Here is a 15,224-nt window from a genome sequence, read left to right as displayed (position 1 = left end):
GAGACAGAAAGGGAAATGGAACTTGCAGGCAAAACCAAAGGAGTGGTGCAGCCAAATCAACCTGTGCAGGTGCAGGCCTTCAGTCGTGAGTGGGCAGAGGCAGGCTGGAAGGAGGCCCTTGGAGCTGCAAGAGGCAGCAGCCCGGCCCTGGGTGCCTCCTCCTGGCACCGGGCGAATCCTCTGCTCTCAGAGCCAAGCTGGCAGCTGGCTGGGCCCCAGGGGAAGCGCAGCCGTGCTGGGCACAGCACAGACTGGTGGCATTGGCCCCCTGGAGTGTGGCCAGCAGGAGAGAAAGGCAAAGAGCAGCCCAGGGCTGGTGCCCTGGCTGAGCATTGCCCCTCTTGGGCCGGCTGCCCTGTAACTCCTGGGCAAGGTCAGCAGTGTGTGCAGCACTCTGGGCACAGGGGCAGGGAGCCGGGCTGCTCCGCAGGCTCCAGCACAGGGCAGCGTCCTTCAGGCACGGCACTTGTGCCAGGGGAACCGAGGCCAGCGGGAGGCAGGGACAGCTTGTCAGGTCACAGCTGCAGGAGACAGTGCCTCACACAGCCCTGCGAGGAAGCGCCTGCAATCCTGGACTTGTGCACGGAGCCACAGCAAAGGTGTGAAATGCAGAGTGCTTTGCAGAAATATTCAGGGGCACCAGGCCAGCCTGCTTTGTGCTCTCTGCAGCACAGCAAGCACTGTGCAATGCAGCTCTGAGCTGCTGGGAGAGAGGGAATATGGGGATGTGCCCGAGGGTTGTGCTTGAATAGTCAACTGATTTGGAAAGGAGCAGGAGGGTTTTGGCAGGCAATTTGTGTTCTCTCAGTGTGTTCTCAGTGCTTAATCCTGTATTAGCCATTTCAGTGATTATTGTATGCAAGTGGCTGTCTTTGCCTTGAGAATAAGAGAGTGGTGCTGTTAAGAAGGTAGCTGGAATGCATGTCCAATATATGTGCAAATCTGTGGAGAACTTTGCTAGGATTTATTTCAGCTCTTATGCCAACAGTGCCTTCTCTCCTAGTTCTGTCCAATGCTTATGGAAATTTTATTGGTCTGGTTTCCTTTGCTTTGGTCCCATCTGAGTGCTGAGTTGGGGTACAGGCTGTAGGTGCTTGGGGCACTCTTGGAGTTACTCTTGGATCCCTTGAACAACAGGGTTTGGCCCACCAGGGGAGTTTGTGCTACTTTGTGACAGAGAACTTCCCCGGCTATTTTATGTTTGATGTAAGGAAGGTTGGGCTGCTTTGCATAAATTCAGAGCCCAATGCAGAACGTTTGCTTTGTGATGTCAGGGCATGGTTGCCACGTTGTAGTGGTGACATCAGAAGGTTGCCTTGGGGCACGGAAGGCCTCAGTGTCAGAGCAGCTCTTGGGCTTGCTCAGTGCAGGAGCATCCTCCTGCTTGAGGCGTCTGTCAGTGGGCAGCTGCACAGTGACAGGAGCCTTGTTTTTTCTTGCATTGCAGCACAGTCTGCAAACTTGCACAGCAGTGCTACAGTCATGGAGCAACTCGCTGCTGCAGTTTGCACTGTTTATGGCATTGGTTATTCCGGCTATTACCTGACACACCTGGCACGTAAGTAGAGATTTCCCTTGAGTGTAACCTAACCTGGCTTTTGTGTATCTTCCTGCTCTTTCTTAGTAATTGAGTTGATTTTGAAACAGAAAGAGCATTGGGATGCCACTGCTTTGGGAAAGCTCCTGTCAACACATTCCGCTAAAAACAGGGTTTCTGTAGCCAGGGGTCTGTGGGCAGCATTTGCACGGGAACCTACAGGGGTTGAATTCCCTCCACGGGAGAGTCTGTGGCAGCAGAGTCTGACATTTCCTCACTTTGCTGGATCAAGCGGGACAACTTTGAAAATGCAAACTGGGAGGCCTTCTCAGAAAGCCTTCTAAAATTTCTGCAGCTCTTCCAAGAATTCAGAGAAAGCTTCTTTATTCTAAATTTTGTCGTGAAAGGATTTGCCTGCCTAACTTGACCCTTTCTGGAGTGTTAAAATAGTGATTCCCTTTACAATGAAGTGCAAACTGCAAAGCAATGAGTGTCTGCTCCCGAACCCTGGAGCTGATGCTGTGCTGTTTCACTGCCACTGGAACTTCCACAGCTCAGAGGGATCTTGAGGAAGCTTTTCTGGGCAAGTCTTTCCAGCAAGTTAGTGAGAATTAGTGCATGGAACCAATTTAAAAAACCATTGTCTGAAGGAGAAGATAAAAAAGGCTGCCTTATGTGTCGGGCAGAAAAGGAGCATTGAGTGTTAAAGAACTATTTTCATTATAGTGATCCAATTTGTATGAATTTGCTGGCAAAACAGGCCAAAGCGCAGTCACAGCCAAGAATATTGTCCTGTTCTTTTGCTGGCAGTGCACAAGAGCTGTGTATCCTGGTCCCCTGTAGTGAAACAGAAAATGCTCTGTATTAGGGTTGCCTTGTTTTGTGGGATTGATCAGCCCAGGCAGTTGTCTCAAGGAATCTGCTTCATTTTCCTTGCTCACTACAGGTCACCTGAGACGTGTATTCAGAGGTGCCCAATGGGAGGTGAGTGAGAAAGGAACATTTGATGTTGGTGTTGTGTAAGAAACGAGGAGAAAGCAGTGAGCTTGGCCTGTGGCAGTAGAGGGTGGAGGGCCAACTGGGTGAGCTGTAAAAAAAACCATTTCCATGTCTGAAGCAGCAATAGCAAAGGCATTACTGGCTATTTCCTAATTTTCCATGTCACAGCTTTAAAGAACTGAAAGCTCAGTTTTCAGAGAGACTGTTGCTTGCTGATAGTAACCAGGGTGGAATATTGAATTCAGAGCCATATGCAGTTCTGTTGAACCAGCCCATTTGAATTTAGTCAGAGAGACTTAGAATTGCACTGTGATGACAGTTGATGATTTTGTCTTTGTAGATCAGGTTGTAGAGCTGCACAGAATTAAGTATATAAATGATAGGTAATGGCCTGTCCCTCATGCTTCTCTCTCTCTTCACAGAACCCTGAGCCAAGAGCCGAGTCTCCTCTGGCTCCCTCTGCTCCTGGAGATGAGGCCAAAGACGAGCAAAACGGCCACAAACCTGCAAGTGTGGTCACAGCAGAAGCTGAATATTGCGAGCCGGTAAGTGCCAGTTGTGGCTGCTGCTGTCTTTAGTGCAAGACAGAGCTGCAAGTTTCTGTCCAGCCAGGACCTGCTGTTGGTGGCTCAGGTTGCTGAGTGCTGCAGTCCTGTGGGGAGTTAGGAATTGCCCTGCAAAGCAGTGAGAGCTGGAGAATGGGCTTTGCTGTGTCGTCTTTAGGCCCCAGCTTGCTGGGATTCTGCTAGGGGCCGGCGTGAAGCATGAAGGCTCCCCAGCCCCAGAGGAGGGAGCATGTCCAAGGCACTGAGCTCAGCCACGTTGGATACGTAGGGGACACGGCGGTCTGGAGAGACCTGTGCCACTCCACAGGGTGGCCGAGGAGCAAGAGGCACAGAAATGCTTGATCTGACCTCACAGGCTCTTTGGGGCGCTTTGTCGCCACGAGCTTCTTGAGTCTGCTTATGTGGCGGTATTTCAGAGACACATTGTGGAGTGGCAGGTGGCAGTCAGAGATTTGGTGCCTTTGTTGCCAGGTTGCTCTTTTGCCTCTTCAGGCAGAGTGGTCAGTAGCAGAGTGCAGTGTGAGCTGGCTTATTTTAGAGAAGCTGCAAAGAGATGATTGTGTTGTCCATGGACCCTTATGGGCCTGCACATGTCCCGTGTGGCAAAAGACAAAAACTGCAGAGTTGTGGACCCATTGCTGGGGCAAAAGCCAGAGGCTACATGCGTCTGTTGATGCTTTCTATTGTGTGGTCTATTCTATTCTTGATAACTGCATATGAAAATGCCATTGGTGCCTGCAGAGGGGGAAGAGTTGAAAGACTTGGACTAGTGTCCTGTGTTGCTAAGAAGAGGAGAGGTATCTTGGAATTCCGGATGCTGCATCTGAAATCAAATGTGGAAGGTGGACAAAAGGAGCCACGAGTGCCTGTCAAGAGCAGCTGAAGATGAGGCAGCGTGTGCCCAGGTGGCCAAGAAGGCCAAGGCCGTGCTGGCCTGTGTCAGCAATCGTGGGGCAGCAGGAGCAGGGCAGTGAGCTGTGGCCTGTGCTGGGCAGGGCTGCAGCGGCAGCTGGAGTGCTGTGTCCACATGTGGGCAGCTGTGAAGCAGAAAGAGCTTGAGGGGCTGGAGCGTGTGCGCAGAAGGGCACGGGAGCTGGGGAGGGGTGGGAGCACAAGGCCAGTGAGGAGGTGCTGAGGGAGCTACAGCCTGGGGAAAGGGAGACTCATGAGGGACCTTCTAGGCACACTTCCATGAATGCCTACGTGACAGTGCTCCCCACAAGGGCCGTTTCTGTGCCAAGGATCCCCTCAGTGCGTCCAGATGCTTTAGACGCTGGAGTAGGTGACAATTTGATCATTGGGTTTTTTGAGTTGTTGGTCTGCTAGAAGGTGAAGACCTGTTTATTTTCTTCCTCTAGCAAGCAAAGGTGCTTTTGCTCAAGATTTCCTGCACAAGAAGATGTAGTTTGGGGCAGGGACTTTGGAGCACAAGGAGATTTTCTGATGCCAGGCCAGCCAGTTTGATCTTGCACATCACTTTCATGATACCACCACTCTTATCTTTTGGCAGCCTTGGGGATCAGCAATTGTCCAATAATACAACCAGGACTAGATTGGGGAATTTAGCAGGAAATCAAAACCTTGAATTCTGGTTGCTTCTCAGAGATCAAATGAGCTGGGAGGGGCTGGGCTTAATTTCTGATTACAGCCACTTTGGCACCATCAGTGTGCTTGTGACAAAGAGAAGAACTTGCCCTAACACAGATGCAGAAAGAGTGCAGTTCCCAGTGCAGTTCTTTGGGTTTGATCTCATTCCATAACGACCTACATGCTCCAGATTCCCCAGGAGTTTGGTTTATTGATGCAACAGGCGAGCAAGTTCAGGATTGCTGCTGATGGGGGCATTGGTTGCATTGGTGTTGATGTGTGTCATAACAGAAATTATAGTAAGAGAAATTACATAAATGAGATCTATCTATCTGTCTAGCTATCAATCTACCTATGTAATATTTCCATAATTGATTCTTCCTGGCTCTGGTCAGAGGCAGTTGGAGTTGCAAATCTCCCCTACAGGCATCCCTTCAGGGGGAGAAGAGCAGAGACATGTTAACTGATCCCGAGCAGGCAGAGATGTTTCCCCTCCAGAAATGGTTGGTTTTTTCTCCTCAGTGATGTTATCCTTCTCCAGCCTCTTCTGCCCTGCAATCCCAGTTTATTCTTTAAATTCTCCCTGTCCTAGTGACATAGAAAAATTCCATGGTTTTGGGGGTGTTTGGCAACTCTTGTCATACATGCATTACATGACACATGATTTTCTTCACTGACATCTCTAAGGGTGTCTAAGTTCATTTGTTGATGGGGCCTTATGAGGGTCTCCTTTACTACTGGTCTGAATTCTCAGTTGACAAGAGAGGAAGAATAAACACCTTGATCCTCCTCCATATACTGAGGTGGCTGTGGAAGCTGTCTGACCTCCATCAGAGGATCTGTGCATGCATCCTTATCTCCTGATTGAGCAGGATTTCTAACAAGAGAGTAGATGTCAGAAAGGCAGGAATGGTGGTGCAGGCCTGAAGAGAACATGAACTCCAGAAGTGTCTGTCACAAGGAGTGAGCCCACACTGGAAGCCACCTGCAGAGCCAGGATGGAGCTGTGGGACAGGGCTGGGTGTCAGTCACCATGGAAAGACAAAGGGGACAGAGCAGAAGTGGAGGGAGGCCCTCAGCAGAGCCTTGAGAAATGCCACACCTTCCCTGACAGCTGCCTGAGAGGCTGTTGGAGCTTCAGTCCCAGATGGACCCTGACTGTACTGCCAGTGTCACTTTGGAATCTGTGCCTCCCCATGGGCAGAGAATGAGCCAGGGGAGCAGCAGCACAGTGCTTTGGGAACGTGTGAGCCCATCAGTCTCAGAGACTTGGTCCACAAATGTTGTATGGGAAGTTGAAACCCATCTCCTCTTGCTTTCTGTGCAGGCCCTTCTGGAGCAAGAGCATGAGCAGATTGCTTTATCAGAGGTGCCAGGGCAGACTCAGGGAGAGCTGTGCCCAGCCCGAGAGCAGGAAGAGCAGCTCAGGCAGCAGGTGGAAGAGCTAGAGGAGAATGTCCAGGTAAGCCTGGCTCAAGCAGGTGACAGAGTGAAGGGCAGGAACAGGGACATAAAACAGAGCTCTTGGGACTGAGGAGGCCAGGAGTGCCACAGGCACTGGAAGCACAGAGCCTTGTAATCTGCAGAGATCAGGGATGGGAGGGTTACAATGGAAGCAGAGGTGGGTATGAAAACAGAAAGAAGTGGCGGAATGAATTTGATTTTGAGGCTGAAAGAGGAAAAAGCTGAGCCTGGTGGCAGCTCCCTGTGATTTGCTCTGCATTTGTGTGTACAGAACATCAAGATAGAGCCACAAGGAGAGCTGCCCGAAGCTCAGATTACCACCATGGCAGTAAAGAGGAGGAACAAGGAGGACAAGAGAAGCATCCAGGAGGAGATGAATCTCCATCAGCAGAGAGACAATCAACAAAACCCGGTGAGTGCAAGAGTGGCAGACCCTCCTTTCAAGAAATATTTCTCTTGCTTTTTACGGAACCTCAAGGATCAGCTGCACACAGAACTGCAGGAAACTGAGGCTAGGATGAAGGCAAGAGTGAAGAGGCTGGAGGAAGAAACAAAAATGATCAGAGAGAAACATAATCCCATGCTTGAGGCTGTACAAAATCAAGTGAGTGAAACAGCAATAGCCGGTGCAGTCACCAAACTGGTGGTTTCTGCCCTTCTTGCCTTTCCACTGTAGAGTAGCAGGGGGTGGGGTGATGCCTCTGGGTGCAATCCTGCTGTAGGGTTACTGTGTTCCTTGTTCTTGAGGTATTTTTACAGTGGGACATGGTGACCCAGATGGAGGATTGAAACAAGCTGTCTGTAGCCCTGTTCTCTCCCTTTCCTCACAGTTGATGACTCTTGGCTGACAGGGACAAGCTGTAGTCTCTGACTGCTTTGTTCTGTTTAACTTGAGGTGGAAGTGTTGACATCTCACCTGCCAGCCTGCAAAGACTTCCAGCAAAGGACTGGAAACAAAAAGCCCCGTGGTCGGTGTGAGGCACAGGAGCTGTCCCAGCCGGAGATGCTGCAGGTTGGGCACGTCCCAAAGATGGTGGAGGAAAAGAGATCTCAGTGGAAGGAGGTAGAACATTTGAAGAAGTGTGTCTGCAGCCATCAGAGGGGAAAGGAATCCATAGGGAGGAAGTGGAATGATCATTGTGGCAGTTATCCTTCAGAAAACATGAAAATGGAACATGAATCTGGCCATGAACTTGAGTAAAACCAGCCTTTGGTTTTGACCCATCCAGTTGGAGAAGTGGACATGCAAATAATCCATTTTAAGAGCCATGCATGTGGTTGAAAACATCTTCCTGAGGGCTTGCATTTGAAAAGGGATCTCGAAGTAATCTCTGCCAGCCACCGTTCTGAGATAAACTCATTACTTGTCTCAGATCTACACAGGCTCTGTTACTGAACCTGCTGCAGCAGCAGCGTTGTCTAAAGGAGCCTTTGTTCCCCAGCCTGAGAAGTGGAGCCTGGGCAGACTGTTCATCTCCAGCACTGACACAGCTGCTGCTCAGCGACAGGAGACTGAGGAGAAGTACCTGCAGCTACTGAGTACGTCCTGTGTATTTGAGGGACAGTGTGTTGTGTGCATGTGTCAGCATAGCTGCACCAAATATTCCTCCTGAGCCTGGTGTCACAGGGACATTTAGGAATCCTTATAGGAACTGCTGTGAAAAAATCGCTCTCTGTGCTGGCCATCTGTGCTGCAGAGCTGTCTGTCTGGTTGTTGTTTTTGTTACCCAGCCAAGCACAAAGGGTTCAGAGACCCAGACAGGGGGCTGCCTTTTTGATCTTCTGGAAGTTGGGATCTCTGCTTTCAAGTGAGCATCTTGCATTTTGTTTCCCTCAGGGAAAATAGTGACCATGGAAAATCCTGTGACAAAATACACTGAACTGGAAAATATTGGCAGCGGGTGAGTCCAACCACAGTTACTTTTACATAAACATGGGCCAGGTGATTTGCTGGTAGAATGTCTATCAAGTGTGAAGTCAAGCAAGCTGCAAACATATTCAGACACTGGAGTTAGATTGTCCCATCTCTCATTACTGGTCAGACTTTGTGAACGTGGTCAGAAGGCAATGCCAAAGACATCTCCATGCTGGCAAGGTCTTGCCAGCAACAAGGAGCAGGACCTGGAAGATCTCCTTGTCTCTCAAGTGTGGGACAGCTCTGTGCTAATTTCCTTAGCATTTTTGAATACCTCCAAATCCTAGAGCCACACTAATGAAAGGAGAAGGATCTTGCTTGCCTGAAATAGCAACCTACCTCCTATGAAAGCTGTGAGATAACTGTTCCCAGGAACAGTTCTTTCCAAGAGTTTGCTGAATGAAATACTCCATGGTCAGGATAAGAACAGCACAGTTTAGAAATTGAAACTCGAGATGAGATAATAAGCTCTCTTTTTGAGCTGAGGCAGTAAATCCCAACACTCCAGGAGCTGGCTCAGTGCTTCCACACCTGAGAGGAAAACGTATCAGTTGTCTTCTGGTATTCCCATCCCACATCCTGCAGGTTTTAGGCACTGACAGGACTGATGTCCTCCTTGGCTTTCACTCCAAATTCTAAATGGCTTCTCCTTTCTTTGCTTTGTTTTGTTTCTAGGACTTTTGGAGAGGTTTGCAGGGCATTCGACAAGACCAGAGGAAGAGAGGTGAATGTCAACAGCCCCTGCAGACTCTGCAGCCCTTGAGGGCTTTCCCCTCTGGTGTGAGCTCTGGCTGGAGCTTTGGGTAGAGCTGTGCAGCAAAGGCACAAGAAGCACAGACTGGTGCCAGCCTGGAAATTGCCTTTGGGACAGTCTTTGTCCTTCTCGGCTGCCAGAAGGAAGGCGAGGAGGGCAGCGGTTCCTTTCAGAGAAGGACGCGCTCACTCGCTCTCAATTGCTAAAACAAAGGTGGTGCCTTAGAGCATCTCCCTGCTCTTTGGGGCTACAGCTTCAGAGCTGTATTCTCATTTCTGGCTGCCAGCAAATGCATCTGAATGTTCCTGGTAGCTCCTTAGCCCCCTGCAGTGCTGCACTTGGGAACTGCGTGTAGGGAGACATGTGTGAGGTGTCCCTGAAAACCTCAAGCCCAGCTTAGAGCCCAGGATGTATCCAGAGAGTACCAAGGCACAGATGACTTCTGAATCCCAGACAGAGCAGCAGAGAGTGTGGGCAGAGCTTTGTTACTGTGTGGTCAGACATCTTTGTTACCAAATGGACAAGGCAAAACATCAGTGACCATGTGTCCTGTAACTGGCCCCCAAGGGAGCAGAGAAATGGGCTGTTGGAATGTCAGTTCCTAATTACTCCAATATCTAATCATAAGACATTTTGGCTCAGCTCAGCTGTGTCATTGCAAAATCACTCACTCCATGTGCTATGTATTTTTGTGCCACCAGCTTCTCAAGTTACTGATTTTCAATGTCATTTTAGGTGGCCATAAAGAAAATAAATCTTCAAGGAATGACAAGTAAAGAAATAAAGGTCAATGAACTCATGGTCATGAAGAAGAATAGGAATCCCAACCTGGTCAACTATTTAGACAGGTGAGTTGTTGTGCTTTTGTTCCATGACTGTTTGTTTACATACTGCAAACACGCAGGATAAAAACCCACATTTGTCCCTGGCAGAAAATAGAGCTGTTAATTATTAATAAATTAGTATTGTTCTGCTCATCCTCAATGGATGGGAAGAGAGGGCATCTTGTCTGAATGAGTCTTCCCTGGCACATGTAGTGTGAAAATTGTTCAAAACCTGGATCAACTGTATCTTACTAAGTCAATAGACAATAAATTCACTGCCTTCATGTTGTTGTGGGGCTTGATTTACTTCAAGTACCTTCTTGCATGCAGGTAAACTAACAAGGATTTCACTTGGATTGTGTCCACTCTTTTCCATTGCTGTGCATGCCAGGGACACGGTGCTTTTTTTCCAGAAACACACAGTGTGACAGGGTTTTTATATGTTACTAAAGCAGACTTTTTGCTTGATGGCCATCTAACACATCTATTTATCGCAGATGTGTCATTCTCCTTGAGTCTGCACAGACTGCAAACACTGCACAGCCTAGAGGGAATGTCTATTCCTTTCATTGTGTCCTCATCACAAAGAGACCCGGGAACAACAGTGACGCTTGTCTTTTCCAAACAGCAACACAGCCATGCACGTTCATATCCACAGCCTTGTTTCCTTCTTTCAGCTACCTTGTGGATAAGCAATTCTGGCTGGTGATGGAGTACATGGATGGAGGCACTCTGAGAGATGCCATCAGCAAGATGTACCTGTCTGAGGATGAGATGGCAGCTGTCAGTCGGGAGGTCAGAGATCCCACCTGTGCTTCCAAGGGCTTGGGCAGGATTGTTTGGGAAACTGGGGCTCAGAACTGCAGAGATTTCATGTGCCAAGCTTTGTTTCTGTGTTGCTGGTATGCTATGGGGAAGTAAAAGCATCTCAAGTGAACTGTGTGCCAGTGCCCCAGAACTCACTGTCCTCTATTCCTGTACTCTGATCTCCTGCTGTTGTATTCTCACTCTGTCTCCTATATTTGTATTTGCTGTTCTCCACCCTGCCTCTCTAAATGTTTACCTCGAGCCTGTCTGCACTGCATTCCTAATCTGTAAAAACAAAGGTGCTGGTGGCAGGATTTGAAACAAACAGCAAAGAAAAAAGAGAGACTCATTTCTCACAGTCCTCAGCTGAAGAGGATAGTAGTGCACCCAAAATGCTGTTGACTTCTGAGCACATCCACTGCAGCAGCAGTCATTCTGGCTGGTTTGCAGGGCACAGTCTACAACAGCAGTTGCTGTTGCTCTTCCAAAAGCTGACATGCCTTTCCTTAGAAAGGTCCTGCTCTGCTGGTGTTGGAGCAGCAAGCTCTTCCTCTCACTGGCACTGTGTTCTGCCATTACTCCCCATTCTCCTGGAAAGGGAATCATTTAGAGCTGTTTCCTTTCTTGTATGATGACCTCACATCACTAATGTTTGCCCTCCTATTTCTGTTTTTCTTCCCAGTGCCTGCAAGGACTGGATTTTCTTCATGGAAATGACGTGATCCATCAAAATGTGAAGAGCTGCAACATCCTTCTCAGAACCGATGGCTCTGTTAAGCTGGGTCAGTATATTCTTGGTCAGGGGCAGAGTTCTAGGGATGTGGGATGTGGGGCTGCTTTGAGTAACTGCCAGCTCCCCAAAAATGGTGCTGGTGGGAGTTCAGGGGCCCCTGCTTTGAGCTGAAGGCACAGCTGCAACATGCACAGAGGTATGATAGGGAAGCACAAGCAGTCAAGAGTGGCATTGGTCTGTGTGTGTCCCTTCCAGAGGGAGGGAGATACAATGTAAACCTTCAGGGGAATAAAGTCCACTGCTCTGAGCAGCGTTTAAAATCCTGGGTTTTCTTGGAAGTGGCCAATTCCCTACTACCTTTGCTAAAGCCCCCAGGAAACTGAGCATGGGCAGTTCTCCAGGAGATTCATCAACAGCTCATTCTTAGAGTGAGAGTGGGGGATTCTTTAGCTTGGTTTCCTAATTAGAGCTGGCTTTCATGGTGTGTTGTTTTCTCCACAGCTGATTTTGGCCTCTTTGCTCAGTTCACCCCTGAGCAGAGTAGATGGAGCTCAGTGGCCGGCGCTTCTGGGTGGATGGCACCTGAAATCATGACAGGTCAACCATATGGCCCCAAAGTGGATATTTGGTCTCTTGGAATCGTGGGCATTGAAATGGTGGAAGGAGAAGTTCCTCACTGGAACCAAACTCCTGTCTGGGTGAGGTGCAAATACTTACTGATCCCACTGTCTTTCTCACCTGTCCCATGTTCTGTGTGCCACTGGACAAAATCCCATTGCCATCTGCTGGCACCACTTCAACCAAGGTGCATTTCTAAAAATATCCCTGCAGCTCATCAGTATCTGCTGTACTTTTGGTGGCCTCAGAAGGGAAGTGGCAGGTAACCATTTCAGCAACGTGCCATTTTGGCCTCCAGCCATGCCTGACATTTCTCATTTGCTTTTTGAACACTGTTGGAGCTGTGTTACTGAAGGAAGTGAATTTTTCAGTGAAATGTTTAGATATGTTTTAAATATCCTTAAATTGGAGGTTGAATCTTCCTAGATTAAATTTTATAGAAAAATAGAGGAAAAAGAATAAAGGAAAAAAGAAAAAGAAAAGAAAAAGAAAAAGAAAAAGAAAAAGAAAAAGAAAAAGAAAAAGAAAAAGAAAAAGAAAAAGAAAAAGAAAAAGAAAAAGAAAAAGAGAAAAGGAAAACGGGAAAGGAAAAAGGAAAAAGGAAAAAGGAAAACCACCAAAGCAAAACAGACAATTCTGTTTGCTTTCTCCTTTTTTTAACCAAGTAGTGGACAACAAGCTTGATGAGTTTTGTTTTATGGCAGCTCTGCTTAAGGGACCAACAAGCACTGCAGAGATGCCTTTTATGTAATTACCCTTGGAAATTGTAGAGTTAGTTCATATAGCCAAGTCCCTCTTCCAAAAAGCCTATTCAACTGGTGTGAATCCTCAGGGAAGCCAATGTTCTTTTGATGATGTAGTTCTCACTACCTAGGTCAGTAATGAGATCAGCTGCCAAGGTGAGATCCCCTGCATGCTGGAAAAGCTGTGGCTGCTTTGGGGTTTGGGTGATTTGTTGGTACAGCAAAGTCATCTCAGCCTCTCTGCCAGGGCAGAAACTGCCAGTGCAGAGTGCAGGTTAAACAATGGCATCTGGGAGAGCAGTGACAGATGTGAAAGGAGCAGGCTGAGCCTCGTGTTTCCTTTTTCTCCAGCCTCAACTCCTGATAGCCACAGGAGGGAGACCAAAGCTGCGGCAGCCCAACCTCTTCTCGCCTTTGCTGCGGGACTTCCTGAGCTGCTGCCTGCAGACAGACGAGGCTCGGCGCTGGTCTGCCAAGGAGCTCCTGCAGGTAAAATGCAAAGGGGCTGCAGGTGAAAGAGTGTCCGTGGGATGGGCTCCTCCTCCACTGGAGGCCAAGGCATCAGATCAGCCCCCTCCTCCTCACCTCCAATCTTGTGCTTTTCAAATGAAAATGGTGAGGAATCCTAGACTGGGCTGGGCTGACATAGAGCTGTGAAGGTCATCTGGTCCAAGTGGCCTGCAATGAGCAGGGACATCTTGAAGGAGATCAGGTTGCTCAGAGCCCTGTCCCACCTGATCTGGGAAGGTTCCAGGCATGGGCAACTACCAGCTCTCAAGGCAACTTGTGCCAGTGTTGCACTATGCTGCCAGTAAACAAGTTCTTCCTTAGACCTACTCTGACTCAATCCCCTTTTTGGTTAAAAATATTAGCCCACATCCTACTGTAACTGGGCATATTAAAAAAGGTGTCCCACACTCCCTCAGAAGCCCCCACTGAAGTCTGGGAAAGTGTCAATAAAGTCTCCCTGGGGCCTATTCTTCCCCAGGCTGAATAACTCCAGGTCTCTCAGTTTGTCCTCAGAGGAGAGGTGTTCTGTTCTCTGACGGTTTCCGTCGCCCTGTTTTGTAATTTGGTGGTGTGGACAGTTTTATCTAATGGCAAAAGAATTGTAGTAGAGCAATGCTGGATCCAGAGGTGTGAAATGGTGATGGAAGAACCCAAGGAAGCCAGTCCTGGCTGAGCACTCAGAGATTTGGCTGTGGGAAGGAGGGGCTGTGGCAGGCTCACTGTGAGCCTCTGAGGGGCCCTGGTTTGTGCCCCCACCCCACTCTCAGAGGTTTCTGCCACGCAAACAGGGACAGCTGAGAGGGACTTGTCCCAGCCCCATCTGCTGCCTGGCATGGTCAAGCAGACAGGACCTGCCCCAGGGTTACTGCCAGCTTGTGTGGCAGAGAGGGAACTGCAGGACCCAGTGCCACTCGGCTGTCCCTGCTGGCAAGGAAGGAAGGAAGGTGCCATCCAGCACAGGAGGGGCAGGGCATGGAAAGGTAGACACTGCTGTGTCCCCCTGTGGAAATTAGCGTGATGCCTGTCTTTCAAAGAGAGGCACCTATGTGAGCCTTTGGAGTTTCCTGATAGGAAGAAACTCCAAGGATAGAAAGCACCATTTCCAGAGCCCTGGCAGGACAAAGTCCCCAGCAAGATGAAGACACCAGAATAAAGAGATGGGTGGGATTCTGGGCCAGGTTTGCCTGTGATGGCAAGGTCCTGCACATGAAGGTTGAGGTGCAGATGGCCCTGTTGGTTCTCTTTCTGCATCTTTCTGTGAACCAGAGCAATCCTGATTGAGCCTGTGAGGCACTGAGCTTGGATATCTTGATTCATTGTTTTTTGTTGCTGATGTTTTTATTTTGTTGTTTTTATTTTCCGGTGGGCAGCATCCATTTGTAGCATCAGTCGAGCCTACTTCCTGCCTGGTGCCACTGATCGTTTCCATGAAGAAGAGGATGATGGAGAAACAGCTGCCATAATTACATCTGGACCATGTGCTCCACCACCAGTTTAAAATTGTAGAGTAGGATTGCAGAGTAGGATTGCAGAGTAGGATTGAAGAGTAGGATTGAAGAGTAGGATTGAAGAGTAGGGTTGAAGAGTAGGATTGAAGAGTAGGATTGAAGAGTAGGATTGAAGAGTAGGATTGAAGAGTAGGATTGCAGAGTAGGATTGCAGAGTAGAATTGAAGAGTAGGATTGAAGAGTAGAATTGAAGAGTAGGATTGAAGAGTAGAATTGAAGAGTAGAATTGAAGAGTAGGATTGAAGAGTAGGATTGAAGAGTAGAATTGAAGAGTAGGATTGAAGAGTAGGATTAAAGAGTAGGATTGAAGAGTAGGATTGAAGAGTAGGATTAAAGAGTAGGATTGAGGAGTAGGATTGCAGAGTAGGATTGTAGGCAAGGATTATAGAGGATTATAGAGTAGGATTGTAAATAAATACATTTTCTCAAACCTCAAATCATCTGGAAGATTTCTTTCACACCGTGTGTCAGAGACTGAAATATTACAATTTTTGACTTCAGCGTTTTCTTGAAGGACGTTTAGAACTGAATTACAACAGCTGCACAGAATGCCACCATATCCTGCATAGGCCTTTGGAGTGAGGCACTGAACTGTTTCCCGATGAAGATAAAACTCAGGAACTGGGGACATTCACAAAGCCAAGCTTAGCACCTTTGGG

General features: G+C 48.4%; 1 protein-coding gene across 1 annotated transcript; it reads left to right on the top strand.

Moving 5' to 3' along the window:
- Window positions 1–1,482: 1,482 nt before the first annotated feature.
- Window positions 1,483–14,585, top strand: LOC148219618 (serine/threonine-protein kinase PAK 3-like). The gene is made up of 15 exons (XM_088156417.1): window positions 1,483–1,558; window positions 2,091–2,137; window positions 2,959–3,081; window positions 6,017–6,151; window positions 6,425–6,757; window positions 7,049–7,216; window positions 7,527–7,692; window positions 7,991–8,054; window positions 8,744–8,792; window positions 9,558–9,670; window positions 10,324–10,441; window positions 11,136–11,235; window positions 11,688–11,884; window positions 12,899–13,036; window positions 14,428–14,585. The coding sequence occupies exons 1-15, from the start codon at window positions 1,483–1,485 to the stop codon at window positions 14,518–14,520; spliced, it is 1,920 nt and encodes a 639-aa protein (XP_088012543.1). The 3' UTR covers window positions 14,521–14,585.
- Window positions 14,586–15,224: the final 639 nt, after the last annotated feature.

Source organism: Sturnus vulgaris, chromosome Z, assembly GCF_052056855.1.
Source record: "Sturnus vulgaris isolate bStuVul1 chromosome Z, bStuVul1.hap1, whole genome shotgun sequence".
Lineage (NCBI taxonomy): Eukaryota > Metazoa > Chordata > Aves > Passeriformes > Sturnidae > Sturnus > Sturnus vulgaris.
Note: the sequence above shows the minus strand (reverse complement) of the source record. Positions and strands in the feature narration are given on the sequence as shown.

Bases quoted from the DNA above. Each gene is read 5' to 3' on its own strand.
- LOC148219618 (XM_088156417.1), top strand. From the start codon at position 1,483: ATGGAGCAACTCGCTGCTGCAGTTTGCACTGTTTATGGCATTGGTTAT. The intron at 6,758-7,048 runs GTGAGTGAAACA...GTTTAACTTGAG, and splicing joins TTGAGGCTGTACAAAATCAA to GTGGAAGTGTTGACATCTCA. The intron at 10,442-11,135 runs GTCAGAGATCCC...TTTTCTTCCCAG, and splicing joins TGGCAGCTGTCAGTCGGGAG to TGCCTGCAAGGACTGGATTT.